Source organism: Xenopus laevis, chromosome 1L (genome assembly GCF_017654675.1).
Source record: "Xenopus laevis strain J_2021 chromosome 1L, Xenopus_laevis_v10.1, whole genome shotgun sequence".
Classification (NCBI taxonomy): Eukaryota; Metazoa; Chordata; class Amphibia; order Anura; family Pipidae; genus Xenopus; species Xenopus laevis.
In genome coordinates, this window is record NC_054371.1 from 229,128,609 (window position 1) to 229,142,927 (window position 14,319).

At 42.9% G+C, this 14,319-nt stretch overlaps 1 protein-coding gene across 1 annotated transcript in view; it reads left to right on the forward strand.

The window, feature by feature from the left end:
• The window catches only part of phf24.L (PHD finger protein 24 L homeolog), a 77,865-nt gene extending 63,808 nt beyond the window's left edge, over positions 1 to 14,057 (forward strand). The window contains exons 5-8 of the mRNA XM_018267287.2: positions 3,596 to 3,798; positions 5,380 to 5,546; positions 10,743 to 10,844; positions 13,023 to 14,057. Coding sequence (XP_018122776.1) covers positions 3,596 to 3,798; positions 5,380 to 5,546; positions 10,743 to 10,844; positions 13,023 to 13,119 — 569 coding nt within the window. The 3' untranslated portion in view covers positions 13,120 to 14,057. The remainder of the gene's footprint in view (positions 1 to 3,595; positions 3,799 to 5,379; positions 5,547 to 10,742; positions 10,845 to 13,022) is intronic.
• Positions 14,058 to 14,319: the final 262 nt, after the last annotated feature.

The following is a 14,319-nucleotide window of genomic DNA, read 5'->3' on the forward strand; positions in this document are numbered from 1 at the left end:
AGTAGGGGCTCCACTGCATCCATAGTGTACTATTGCAATTGAATGTAAGTAGGGGGCTCCACTGCATCCATAGTGCACTGTTGCAACTAAATGTAAGTATGGGGCTCCACTGCATCCATAACGCACTGTTGCAATTAAATGTAAGTAGGGGGCTCCACTGCATTCATAGTGCACTATTGCAATTGAATGTAAGTAGGGGCTCCACTGCATCCATAGTGCACGGTTGCAATTGAATGTAAGTAGGGGCTCCACTGCATCCATAGTGCACGGTTGCAATTGAATGTAAGTATGGGGCTCCACTGCATCCATAGTGCACTGTTGCAATTGAATGTAAGTATGGGGCTCCACTGCATCCATAGTGCACGGTTGCAATTGAATGTAAGTATGGGGCTCCACTGCATCCATAGTGCACTGTTGCAATTGAATGTAAGTATGGGGCTCCACTGCATCCATCGCGCACAGTTGCAATTAAATGTAAATAGGGGGCTCCACTGCATCCATAGTGCACTGTTGCAATTAAATGTAAGTATGGGGCTCCACTGCATCCATAGTGCACGGTTGCAATTGAATGTAAGTATGGGGCTCCACTGCATCCATAGTGCACTGTTGCAATTGAATGTAAGTATGGGGCTCCACTGCATCCATCGCGCACAGTTGCAATTAAATGTAAATAGGGGGCTCCACTGCATCCATAGTGCACTGTTGCAATTAAATGTAAGTATGGGGCTCCACTGCATCCATAGTGCACTATTGCAATTGAATGTAAGTAGGGGCTCCACTGCATCCATAGTGCACGGTTGCAATTGAATGTAAGTAGGGGCTCCACTGCATCCATAGTGCACGGTTGCAATTGAATGTAAGTATGGGGCTCCACTGCATCCATAGTGCACTGTTGCAATTGAATGTAAGTATGGGGCTCCACTGCATCCATAGTGCACGGTTGCAATTGAATGTAAGTATGGGGCTCCACTGCATCCATAGTGCACTGTTGCAATTGAATGTAAGTATGGGGCTCCACTGCATCCATCGCGCACAGTTGCAATTAAATGTAAATAGGGGGCTCCACTGCATCCATAGTGCACTGTTGCAATTAAATGTAAGTAGGGGGCTCCACTGCATCCATAGTGCACTGTTGCAATTAAATGTAAGTAGGGGGCTCCACTGCATCCATAGTGCACTATTGCAATTGAATGTAAGTAGGGGCTCCACTGCATCCATCGCGCACAGTTGCAATTGAATGTAAGTATGGGGCTCCACTGCATCCATAGTGCACTGTAGCAATTAAATGTAAGTATGGGGCTCCACTGCATCCATAGTGCACTGTTGCAATTAAATGTAAGTAGGGGGCTCCACTGCATCCATAGTGCACTATTGCAATTGAATGTAAGTAGGGGGCTCCACTGCATCCATAGTGCACTGTTGCAATTAAATGTAAGTAGGGGGCTCCACTGCATCCATAATGCACTGTTGCAATTGAATGTAAGTATGGGGCTCCACTGCATCCATAGTGCACTGTTGCAATTAAATGTAAGTAGGGGGCTCCACTGCATTCATAGTGCACTGTTGCAATTGAATGTAAGTAGGGGCTCCACTGCATCCATAGTGCACTGTTGCAATTGAATGTAAGTATGGGGCTCCGCTGCATCCATAGTGCACTGTTGCAATTAAATGTAAGTAGGGGGCTCCACTGCATCCATAGTGCACTATTGCAATTGAATGTAAGTAGGGGCTCCACTGCATCCATAGTTGCAATTAAATGTAAGTAGGGGCTCCACTGCATCCATAGTGCACTATTGCAATTTAATGTGAGTAGGGGCTTCACTGCATCCATAGTGCACTGTTGCAATTAAATGTAAGTAGGGGGCTCCACTGCATCCATTGTGAACTATTGCAATTAAATGTAAGTAGGGGCTCCACTGCATCCATTGTGAACTATTGCAATTAAATGTAAGTAGGGGCTCCACTGCATCCATAGTGCACTGTTGCAATTAAATGTAAGTATGGGGCTCCACTGTATCCATTGTGCACTGTTGCAATTAAATGTAAGTAGGGGGCTCCACTGCATCCATAGTGCACTATTGCAATTGAATGTAAGTAGGGGCTCCACTGCATCCATAATGCACCGTTGTAATTGAATGTAAGTATGGGGCTCCACTGCATCCATAGTGCACTGTTGCAATTAAATGTAAGTATGGGGCTCCACTGTATCCATTGTGCACTGTTGCAATTAAATGTAAGTAGGGGGCTCCACTGCATCCATAGTGCACTATTGCAATTGAATGTAAGTAGGGGCTCCACTGCATCCATAATGCACCGTTGCAATTGAATGTAAGTATGGGGCTCCACTGCATCCATAGTGCACTGTTGCAATTAAATGTAAGTATGGGGCTCCACTGTATCCATTGAGAACTATTGCAATAGATGTAAGCAGGGGCTCCACTGCATCCATAGTGCACTATTGCAATTAAATGTAAGTAGGGGGCTCCACTGCATCCATAGTGCTGTATTGCAATAAATGTAAGTAGGGGCTCCACTGCATCCATAGCGCACTGTTGCAATTAAATGTAAGCAGGGGCTCCACTGCATCCATAGTACCAGATACAATGTGAATGCACCTTCTCTGTGTGTTGCAGTGTCCGCTCCTTGTGCCCAGCCTGTGTATATGAACATAGCAGCACATTGCAGGTATCATAGCATTTTATAGAATAATAATCAGCCTCTTGTTTATGATCACACATACGTGCCAAGTTCTGCCGTTTGCTAATTAGAGTTGGCAATGATGTTCCGCAGAGCAATCATTTCATTAGGGAGTATTATTACATATCTGTCCCCTTAAAGGGGTGGTTCACATTTACATTAACCTTTAGTATGTTATAGAATGGATTATCATACTTTTAGATTGGGCCCCCTTGACCCCATGTAAAAAACAAATGCCCTGTAGGGCTACAAATGTATTGTTATTGCTACTTTTTATTACTCCTCTTTCTATTCAGGCCTCTCCTATTCATATTCCAGTCTCTTATTCAAATCAATGCATGGTTGCTAAGGTAATTAGGACCCTAGCAACCAGATGGCTGAAATTGCAAACTGGAGAGCTAAATAACTAAATAACTCAAACACCACAAATAATAAAAAATGAAAACCAATTGCATATTGTCTCTGAATATCCCTCTTTACATCATACTAACAGTTAATTTAAAGGTGAACAACCCTTTTAAAAGAGAAATAAACCCTAAAAATGAATGTGGGTAAAAATGTCATATTTTATATAGTGAACTTATTGCACGAGGCTAAAGTTTCAGCTTGTCAATAGCAGCAATGATCCAGGACTTCAAACTTGTCACAGGGGGTCACCATCTTGGAAAGTGTCTGTGACACTCACATGCTCAGTGGGCTCTGATTGGCTGTTGAGAAGCTAAACTTAGGGCTCGTCACTAATTATCCAGCAGAAAATGAGCTTCCCTGGCTGTAATATAAGCTGATGCTACAGGTTTGCTGATTATTCAATTCTGATGCTAATTGCACTGGTTTCTGTGCTGCCATGTAGTAATTATGTGTATTAATTACTAATCAGCCTTATATTGTGACATTTCAGAATGCCCCCTGACTCTGGATGACTTTCTGCATTACAAACACCTAGTGAACCGGCGCCTGCAGGAGAAGCAACTGGGAGATGATCTAGAGGAGCAGACGACCCTCCAGTTCTCTTCTATGGATCCGGAGAAGAAGGGGCAAGTGGAGTGGGGGGATTTTCTTTCCCATGAATCCATTTGTCTGCTGCAAAAGCTACGCACAGAGGTAAGAACACTAGTGATGTTTGGATCAACAATAAGTCGACTCGGACTCCGCATTGGACTGGGGGGGTCTGTGGCCCACCAGGACTGCTCTCAGGGTCCCCCACCCCAGTTGCAACCCCCTCTGGTCCTCTACCCCAGTCACAACCCCCCAGCTGCAACCCCCCTTCTGTCTCTCCTTCCTGATGTGTACCTTGTAGTGATGGGCGAATTTCTCAAATTTTGCTCCGCCAAAAAAATTCGGGAAACCGCGCGTCCGAAAAGTCGATCGCGTCAATCTTGTCGCCGATGTTAAAGTCACTGGGCGACCGAATATTGTTGACGCGCTGCGATTTTGATGCAAGTGACTTTACGGACGCGGGGTAATTTTTTTTGACGCCAATGAATTTTTCGCAGGAGTTTCATGAATTTATGCGTTAGCGGCAAAATGCAGAAATTCACAGTGAATTCGCACCAGGCGGATACCAGGTAGAGTAAGGTTGTGGGTGGCAGGGCTGTAGAGCTCAGTCAGAACCGACCCATGACCCCGAAATCCTGTGCTAATGTTTTCCCAAACCCGAGGGTCCCACAGGATTTGCGCTGGTCCGCATATTACTAGAACCATCTTTTATTAAAAGAACTTGAAAAGAATGTCTTTTTAACTTATCAGAAGTTGTTTGTCTGTTTATATTCTCTGCACTGCTGCTTCTGACTCCTAAAACCACTGTTGCATACAGCAGCTAAACTCACCGTCTTTTTTCTTTTATAGTCTTGAAATGCTATTTAAGTTAAGGTTAATGGAAGAGGAACATTAATTACACATTAGATGTTTACCCTGTAAATCCTTCGCTTTAAGTGCCCACTATATGCAAAGAATGAATAATTGATTTGTCTATAGTGAGAGGAATCCGAGACGTCAGCATTTGTGGAGTGGAGAAGGGCACAGATGGGAGGGACTGAAAGCACAGAATTTCATAATTAGGCTAATTACTGAAGATAAAGTTTTAATAATTAGGACTGATTCTCTTTCTTTTTGATAGGGAAATACTCAGTGTTGCTCGTCTTGTAGGATAATAATAACGAGTGAGTTTAATTAAAAGATCATCCAAGTGGAAATAATATTACAATATTGTACAGTTTCATATGAACAGGGAAATTAAATTGTCAGTGGCATGATCCTTGGCTGCATTGGTCTATAAATGATTATACAGTGGAGTCCATTGCCGCCATATTTATGCTATTACTTTATATTTATGGAGGAGGGATGTATTTATTATTATGTGCAGCATTTTCCTGTTACCATTGTGTGAAGATACAAAGCCAATCATATTGTTCCACGTTGGTCTTGCTATCGCTTCTCCCATTCTTATGCCATTCTAATCACTGTCGGGTTGCTAAGGTCAGCAGGATGCTGTCTGGTTGCTAGGGTAAGTGGAATGCTGTCTGGTTGCTAGGGTAAGACGGATGCTGTCTGGTTGCTAGGGTAAGTGGAATGCTGTATATATACCCATTGTATGTTTATGCAGAAAATACAGCTTTTGTATTGCCAAACACTTTCCTCCCCAAACCTTGATCCAATGAAATGTCTCTTGTTTGCTGCACCCAGAATTCCTTGCTGCGGCTGCTCACGGCTAAAGAGCGAGAGAGGACTCGGGCCACGTTCCTGTCTCTGGACCAAGACAACGACAAACTGATCAACGGCAACGAATGTCGCAGGGCGCAACACGGCTGGTTCCGCAAACTATCGAAAGAGGCCATATCCTGTAATGTCAGGTGAGTGGGTCCCCTCCAGTGTGTATTGTAAGATAGGGGATCCCTGATTTATATTCCATTGTTGCACTATATACTCTCTATATACTCTATACACTCTATACACTATATACACTATATACACTACATACACTATATATACTATATACAGCATCCGACTGGGGGCCCCTAGGGTTGCCACCCGTCCGGTATTTTACCGGCCTAGCCGGTAAAACACCTGCCAAGGCCGGGCCGGTATTTCATATTTAACGGCTATGTACTGTAGCTGCTGGTAAATTTGTAATACTCCCAACAGTAGCCCTCGGGCCATCCCCAATCTGCTCAAAATTTACCTTTTTTATGCTTTCTGGCCAATCGCACATTCTGGCTCCGCCCATTTACATCACGGCCCGCCCCCTTTTACATCACACCCCGTCCCCACCATTTATTTTTATTAAATAGAGGCCCCCCAGCCACAAATTCCTCTCTGCCACCAACCCCCACCACGTGCGCATGTGCCTTTTTCTGGCATTTCACTGTGTCCCGGGGTCAGGGAGGGAGGTAAAGAGAGGGAGTGCAGGTTTTTTCTTGGTTTCTTGAGGCCCAGTCTGACCCTGACTATGAAGATTATGCAGAGAGGGATATTCTGAGACAATTTGCAACTGGTTTTCATTTTTTATTATTTGTGGTTTTTAAATGATTTAGCTTTTTATTCTGCAGCTCTCCAGTTTGTAATTTCAGCAGTCTGGTTGCTAGGGTCCAAATTCCCCTAGCAACCATGCACTGATATGAATAAGAGACTGGAATATGAATAGGAGAGACCTGAATAGAAAGAGGAGTAATAAAAAGTAACAATAACAATACATTTGTAGCCTTACAGAGCATTTGTTTTTTTAGAAGGGTCAGTGACCCCCATATGAAAGCTGGAAAGAGTCAGAAGAAGGCAAATAATTCAAAAACTATGAAAAAGAAAAAAATGAAGGCCAATTGAAAAGTTGCTTCGAATTAGCAATACTAAAAGTTAACTTTAATAACATTGTAGCATGAAGCATTGTCTCCAGCCCCAAAATATGAGATTAAACTTCCCCTAATGAATAATGGGCAGAGGCAATGACTCCCCAACTGTACAAGTAGATGCATCCGAATAACCCAGAGCCTGGGGCCGATATACAGGTCCTGCTGCTGCCGCTGGGGGATTTTATATGTGTAGCAGAAATACATTTAAACATAATAATCCCCTTGTGAATTTTACTAAAAATGTAAAAAGTGTACTTATTGAGAGGGCAGGTCAGTGAGCTGAGGGAGAGGGACGGGAAATATACACAGTTACAGCCCTAATGTTATATTAATAATCCTTAGCAACCAGTTATAGATTAGCTGCAATTATTCTACTGCAGTGCAAACTATCACTGAACCGGTTGCTATGGTTACCAGGCAGTGGCAGTTTAGCAAGGGTGGTACTAAGACCTCTACCCCCCACAGCTCTGAAATGTATTGACTACCAGTTCCTGCCAGAATGTAAAAAAATGGGCAGATTTGGGGAAAAACTCCACTTCAAATCTTCCAGTCTCTCTCTTGCCCCATAGTGAGCCCTGAAGGGAGGCAAATAGATTCTGCGTCTGGCTTTGTACCTCTCCCGGCTCACGGCTATCGACTGGAACCAAGTGAAAGGCTGGAGGGGGAGGCGGATTTGGGAATCTCAGCAGTTAGTGGCTCATTAAATTGTGCCGTTTGCACAGCCAGTCTCATGGATTTGTGCTAAAGGGGAAGTTGGACTGAGTCTTGGGTCACTGCTCTTAAATCCCAGTAATGTAACTTGTGCCAGTGTAGGGGGGGGCTGGGACTATTGTACAATCCCATTACTCAGAACAAGCATCAGGGGGGGTCGGCGGCACAATGTTCTAGTGACTTGTAGGTAACGGGTGGGTATCTGGGTAGTGGCGACTAAACTGAACTGATCCATCTCTCCATGTATCTATATTATTTATCACTTGCTATCACTCTCTTTCAGAAAGTTGACACATTTAAGTCATTGTCATGTCATTGCTATCAGGCACCATAATCACCTCCCCTTATCCAGAGTCAGACTGGGGGGTCTGGGCCCACCGGGGCTTATCAGTGGCCTGCATGCACCTGCTCCGGGCCCCCAACTCCACCCCGCCAACTTCAGGGCCCACATTAAGCAGCCGCCCACAACCCACTTCCACCCTGGAAGAAATCTCCAGGCAGGTCAGGCATGTGGGAGCGAATCTGGGCCAGTGTGCCTACGATGGCTGGAGCCCACCAAGCTTTTTCCCGGTGTCCCACTGGCCCAGTCTGACTATGCCCTTATGCCTCTCCCCACCGCCTGCTCCTCTACACCCCGCTGAGCTCATTCTCCCTTCAATATCATGCTGTTCTTCTGGAGGGGTGACTGGGAGAGCATTGTGCTTAGACAGAAGCCCCGGCACTTGCCTGGTGGGGGGCAGATTTGCTGTATCAGCATTTTCTATACACTGTAGCACGTAATATAGATTCAGAATAGCAAAGCCTCCCCGCCAGCGAGTAATTAAACTGCCAGCTACCTGGGGAATTGCTTCTCTCAACATTCAACATTCTCACATCCCTCAGAAGGGAGGGGTAGATCCATCCAGCAGCAGTCTCTGTAGGGGAGAACATGGTCACCCTCGCCACGTGCTTATTTATATGCCTGAATAGCTCACTTGCAAGTAAAGAACATGATAATATAATAGAATTGTAATGTATTTATTTGTTCAGCAGTTTTACTTGTTATTCTCATGCTTTTTATGTTCCATAACCTTCAACTTCATTGCCTTTCACCATAATCTGCCTTTGCCTTATTCCCATTGGTTCAGCCATTGTCAAGCTTTTTTTAGCCATTTCTGTCCCTTTAAGAGCATCTCTTGTGCCTTTTCTTTTCCCCCCCACTCCCTTCTCTCTCATGCTCTCTCTCTTGTACTGTTTTGGGCTAATTTCCACTATTTCTGCATTACTTGGTTGCTAGAGCCTGGCTGGTTTAGACTGAATACCGTATCTAACCCTACACTCTGCTTGACCAAGTTGCTGACCCTGGATAGCATTTCCGACTGGATAAAGGCACAAATAAAAAGGCTTTAAATTGCTATATTCACAGTATATTTATCTCATGCATGTTTTTTACTGAGTTAATCCCCACCACATCTGCAGGGCAGCTTTTCCATGTAGGTATAGGAGATAGATACATGGGACAAACCAACCCTGAAACAAGGTTTCTATTAAGAAGCATTTTCTAAAGTTCTTTTAAAAGGGGATGTTCTCCTTTGAGTTAACATTTAGTAGAGTTATTTAGGTTTTTATTCAGCAGCTCTCCAGTTTGCAATTTCAGCCATCTGGTAGCTATGGGTCCAAATTCCCCTAGCAACCATGCACTGATTTAAATAAGAGACTGGAATATGAATAGGAGAGGTCTGAATAGAAAGAGGAGGAATAAAAAGTAGCAATAACAATACATTTTGTAGCCTCACAGAGCATTTGTTTTATAGATGGGGTCTGTGACCCCCATTTGAAAGCTGAAAAGAGTCCAACGAAAAAGGCCAATAATTAAAAAAACTATAAAACATAAATAATGAAAGCCAATTGAAAGTTGCTTAGAATTGGCCATTCTATAACATATAAAAAGTTAACTTGATGGGGAATCACCCCATTAATGTTTCCTCCCTCTGCTTTCACATTGTGTCCCTTGGTTCTAGGTATGGTCTTTTTGTCTTTAAATCCAAACTTCATTCTCTCCTTCGTTAGATTATTCATGGTTTCAGCTAATATTTAAAAACTACTCGGAGCAATTGCCCAGAATGTATCTACTCCCCTGATGAAAAATTATTGCAACAATATTATCTTATGGGGTGGGGGTTCAACGGAGGAAATTATAACTTTTTTCCCAATTAATAACATTGGGATCAGCCATAATTTTTACCGGGGGTGCCAACCACGTACCTCTTCTTTTGATTATCCCTGGTCCGGATCCTTGTTCCCCCAACTGGTACTCGTCACACTCCTCTGTGGCCCAGGCCTGTAGTACAGCTACTATTACTGCTGGCATTTGTAGGATACCAAATGTGCACTTATTTAGGCTGATTTACTAAGATCTTGGTGGTCTAGACGGTAATAAGGTGCTTATAATATTATTTTTAAGTTCTTAAGTTTTTAAATCTTGTGTGTTATATTTGTATGGCTTGAATATGTGTAATATAGATAGACTTCTTTTTGCTACACTATTTCCTGGAATGGTTCTGTGTTGAGGAGGATTATGGGAATTGTAGTTTGGTTTGCCTGAAGTTTTCAAGGCCTTTGAAAAGACAAAAGCCATGAATGAAAAGCCATCAGGATAGACAGAAGCTTCATGTTTTGTAAGACACATTGGAAAGGTTTGAGGAGAATCAGTAGATGAGTTGAGGAGAAAGAACCAGTAGAAGACATTGACCTGTAGGTCTAGAGAAAACCTTGTAAATAGGTTTATTGGGAGATAAGAAAAAGTGACTTGATTGGATATTGAGTTGACAATGCCACGGCCACTTTGAAAGATCACTTTGTAGGAAAAAGTGGATACATAGGCTATGATGGTGGGTATCATTTAGAAAAAGAACTGCAGATGGCTTTAAAGCACTGCTTCCCAAACTCAATGGGGCGCACCAGTAGGGCTGTGGGTGAACTCAGGCTAAAGGCCAGTTAGAATGAGATTAGGGAAGAATATCTATTCACCCCTGGAATCCTTGCTTGAAGGTTATTTGGAGTGAAGTTTGGGATGGACCCACTCTAAATTACACTGACACTTTCTGCTCCACCAAAAATTTTCTGAAATGCATTGAAGTCATAGAGCGACAATATTTTTTGTCGCGTGAGGTTGTGTGACAATTTTTTTTATTGTGAGACAATTGGGAGTCATTTTTATGGGGAAACTTGGTGAAAATTTTTTCTCATCACTACAGCTGATTGTTTTATACTGCATATATATATATATATATATATCAAATATCAGACCTCAGAAAGGGGGTCTTGGACCCCCCAAAAATAGATTTGGGGTAAATGCAGACAAAGGGCCAAAGTATCAGGGTCACTCAAGACTTTGCTAAAGTGTAAGAGTTTAATTAATAAGAAATTGTGACAATGAGATCACACTAAAGGTTCTATACAAGGGTGGTATTACTGCCCCAGTTGATTTCATGCTTTTGTGTCCTTTCCCAGTATAAGCCATGTTGGGCCAATGTCAGAGAGCAGCCCCGCCAGCAGCACCAGTGGGAAAAGCCAAGACAAGACACCGCTGACCTCCGACCCAGATGAGGGCAGGTAAGATCTACTGAGAACACAAACCCATTGCTTGACTGTAAGCTCCACTGGTGCAGGGAATGATGGGAATGATGCATAATGCCCCAACTTCTCTGCAAAATATGATGGCGCTATATAAAGGATAATAATAGCAGATTCTTCAGTGTTGCTGTTCCTTTTAGTTTGAGCCTGTGTGCATTTAATCACAAGACTGTGATACCATCAATACGACAGGCCTTTCCCTTTTACTGGCCCCGGGTGGGTTGGGAAAAGGTTACGGAGTCGAGTGATCCCAGATCAAATCTGAAATATTAGATGGAACTCATTAGCATGTAATTACATTTAACACCTCATTTTCATCCATTTCTTTCTGCCTGTAATTAAAGTGCAGAGATGTAATGTCGAAGGGAACCTTAATTTATCATTGTGCGTAGGAATATGTAAAAGCCTGTCACCGTTAAATTAGCCGGCTAATAAGACGTTTCTGACAGAAATTAGAGGGAAATGCCGGTGTCTCTGGCAGAGTTGGCGTATGGGCCGGAGCCGTGTAACAGGAGATGGGCAATGTCACTGGCATATTCTGCAATTATTCCCTGTTGGCAGTAGGGTAGCGGAAGCGGCAGTGTCTCATAAACACCAAGTCCATTTCACTTCGGCTGTTCTGGAAGGATCTGGATTATATTCATGGCTTATTAGTCACTTACCTCAGGCCATATCAATGTTCTTGCTAGCCCCCACAGCAGCTGTTTGGCTCAACCTTTAGCTCTATGGCTCTGATGCTGGTGGTGCAACCAAAACATAAGCTCCTGAGTGTGAGTTACTGCAATGGTTCTGGAAAGAAAAGGACACAAATCTCTGCCTTTCTTAGAGCCACAATTGTTCTTAATCCTTGTTTGGTTCAGCACACCAGATCTCAGCAGTCTCAAAATATGGCAAAATGGGGTTTGGACATGATTTTCTATGGTAGCTCATGAACACAACAAGTCTATTTGGGGCCCAAGATAAATCATCTGGTATCATGCCCTACACAAATAACCCATCATGTGCTGATGTGCATAAGTTATTTGACCCTTTTAGCATGTTTGTTGCACACAGGTGTCTTCATCATACCTGGAGGCATCTCAACTGTTCCAAATCTTGGAGGGTTGCATGAGCCAGCTCCCAAAGTTGTCAGCCCCTCTTTATCAGAATGGACTTAATTCTGCAAGTGACCGGGTGCTATCTGCCTTAGAGGGTGATTTAACCCTTAGAGGGTTAATCAGTTATCCTGAAGTGTGTTTTATGTAAACCAGACCTAGTCTTGTGCTTCCTAAGCTATTCCACGTCTACTATTTACTCCACCAAGACCACTTATGGCGTTAGTCTAACCCAGTGGTTCCCAACCAGTAGCTCGCGAGCAACATGCTGCTCACCAGCCCCTTGGATGTTGCTCTGAATGGCCTCAAAGAAGGTGCTTATTTTTGAATTCCTGGTTAGAGGCAAGTTTTGGTTGCATAAAAAACAGATGTACTGCCAAACAGAGCCTTCTGTACGTTACCAGTCCATATAGAGGCTACCAAAAAGCCGATCACATCTTTTTATTGGCATCCCCATAGACTTTTTCATGCTTGTGTTGCTCTCCAAGTCTTTTTACATTTAAATGTGGCTCACGAGTAAAAACCGTTGGGGACCCCTGGTCTAACCCATCTGATATCATGTATTAATAGCCTCCTCTTATGCTTTAAACTTGGGTTGAAAGAGTCCATCAAATTAATCTCTTGGAATCTCCAAATCCCTTGCAGAACAGTAGTAAATTAACCCTCACAGAAGAAACTGCGATCTTTTGTGATTCCCAAATGCCAATCAGATTGCTTCCTGGGCCAGTTAATAATGATAAAAATGACATATGTCCTTTCTTGTTACAATGGTATCTGACACATGTTTGGACCATACCAATGCGTCACTCATTACTGCCTTTCTTGGTTGGGAATTCCCTGAACCTAATTCCCTTAAAATAAAGATTGTGCCAATGGTAACATCTATCTTCTCAAGCCTTAGTGGATGTCATCCTTAAGTTCATTACAAAATTCAGATTTATTTGTCAATAAGAATATAATGGTTGGTCCCATCAACAGAATCTCTAAACCTCTGCATGATATATAAAGTCTTCAGTATAACATTGATTTAAGCCCAAATAACCCTAATTATCTTTCTTTACAGACAAGTCAGCTGGGAAACCTTCCTAAAGGAGAACGCCATCTTCATACTTGCTGCTCGCCCAAATAGTTCTGCCATCCACCTGAAGCCATCAGCATAAAATGTAACAGTTCCATTTGGGAGATCCCACCCGATGCCTGATGCATGTGGGGACGATGGGGTATCTGGAGATAGGAATGTTCTCTACATTAGATGCTGTAGATCATCTGGAGATGTCACAACAGCTCGATGCCCCCTCAATAAACGTCTTGCCTTCCCAACCCTTTGCTAAAAGACTTTTTTATTGGACAATGTTTTTACGAGATGGGCATCATCACTCTGTCCAACTGGAACATGGACGGTCAGGTTCCGGAGACAATGTAGCCAAAATTGAGGAGAGGCCCGGTGGTTTCATTAGTCAGAACTTCTCTTTAAGATGCCAAAGAGCTCAGAATCAAGGCAGGAGAGATGACTATAGAGCAAATATAATGGAACTACTTCATGGACAATGGTTATTTTTCTTCTGTAATGTTTCTTTGTGCTGATGTTTTAGGGAATTTTGAACAAAATGATGTCCTGGGATGAAATAAGTGGAATTCTCTTTGCCTAGGAGTCAAGAGTTTCAGAGCTTTTAATAGGCTGAGAATCTGAGTCTTCTCCACCATGTCACTCTGATAAGCACAAATCCCTATTCCAGGTAAATTAATCTCAGTAAAACAATGTACTGTTGCTGTCCCCCCAACTTTAGAAAAAAATACCGAAGCCCCCAGACTGCAGGACACCTCCAGTTTGGACATCCCCAACACCATTCCTACCACTAATAATTATCACAGTACATGGGGTAAATGAATTATAATATGCTTGTTTCTACTGCTCTAAAAGCTGTCCTGGTCCAAAGATGCTTTGTGGAAAGTTCTAATGAAACATTGCTTTTGGTTTTCTGGTTTCAGATGAGAGATTTAAGCCTTTAATGTTTGTTTTAAACTCAAGTAAGTTGTATAAAATAATTAAAAAAGAATATATGTGCTATAAACAATGCAAAGTGATATATTTGTCCTTTAGCAAGAGTCTCCTTTTCTTTCTTGCTCTACAGCAGAACTTTTGGAAGACAGATCTCAGACATGGTGCTGGTGGCCAGTTGAAAGCCCAGGTTACTTCTGGGGTTATTGTCTTGAGAAGGTCTGTTTGGCAGTTTCAGCCTGGGCTTCTTTAAACAAAGACGCAAATGGTCCTTGGGATGCAACCAGGGCTGGAGGTGGGCACCAGAGGCATATTTAGCTCAGCTCTAGATGGTACTATATCCACTATTGTTCAACGTGTC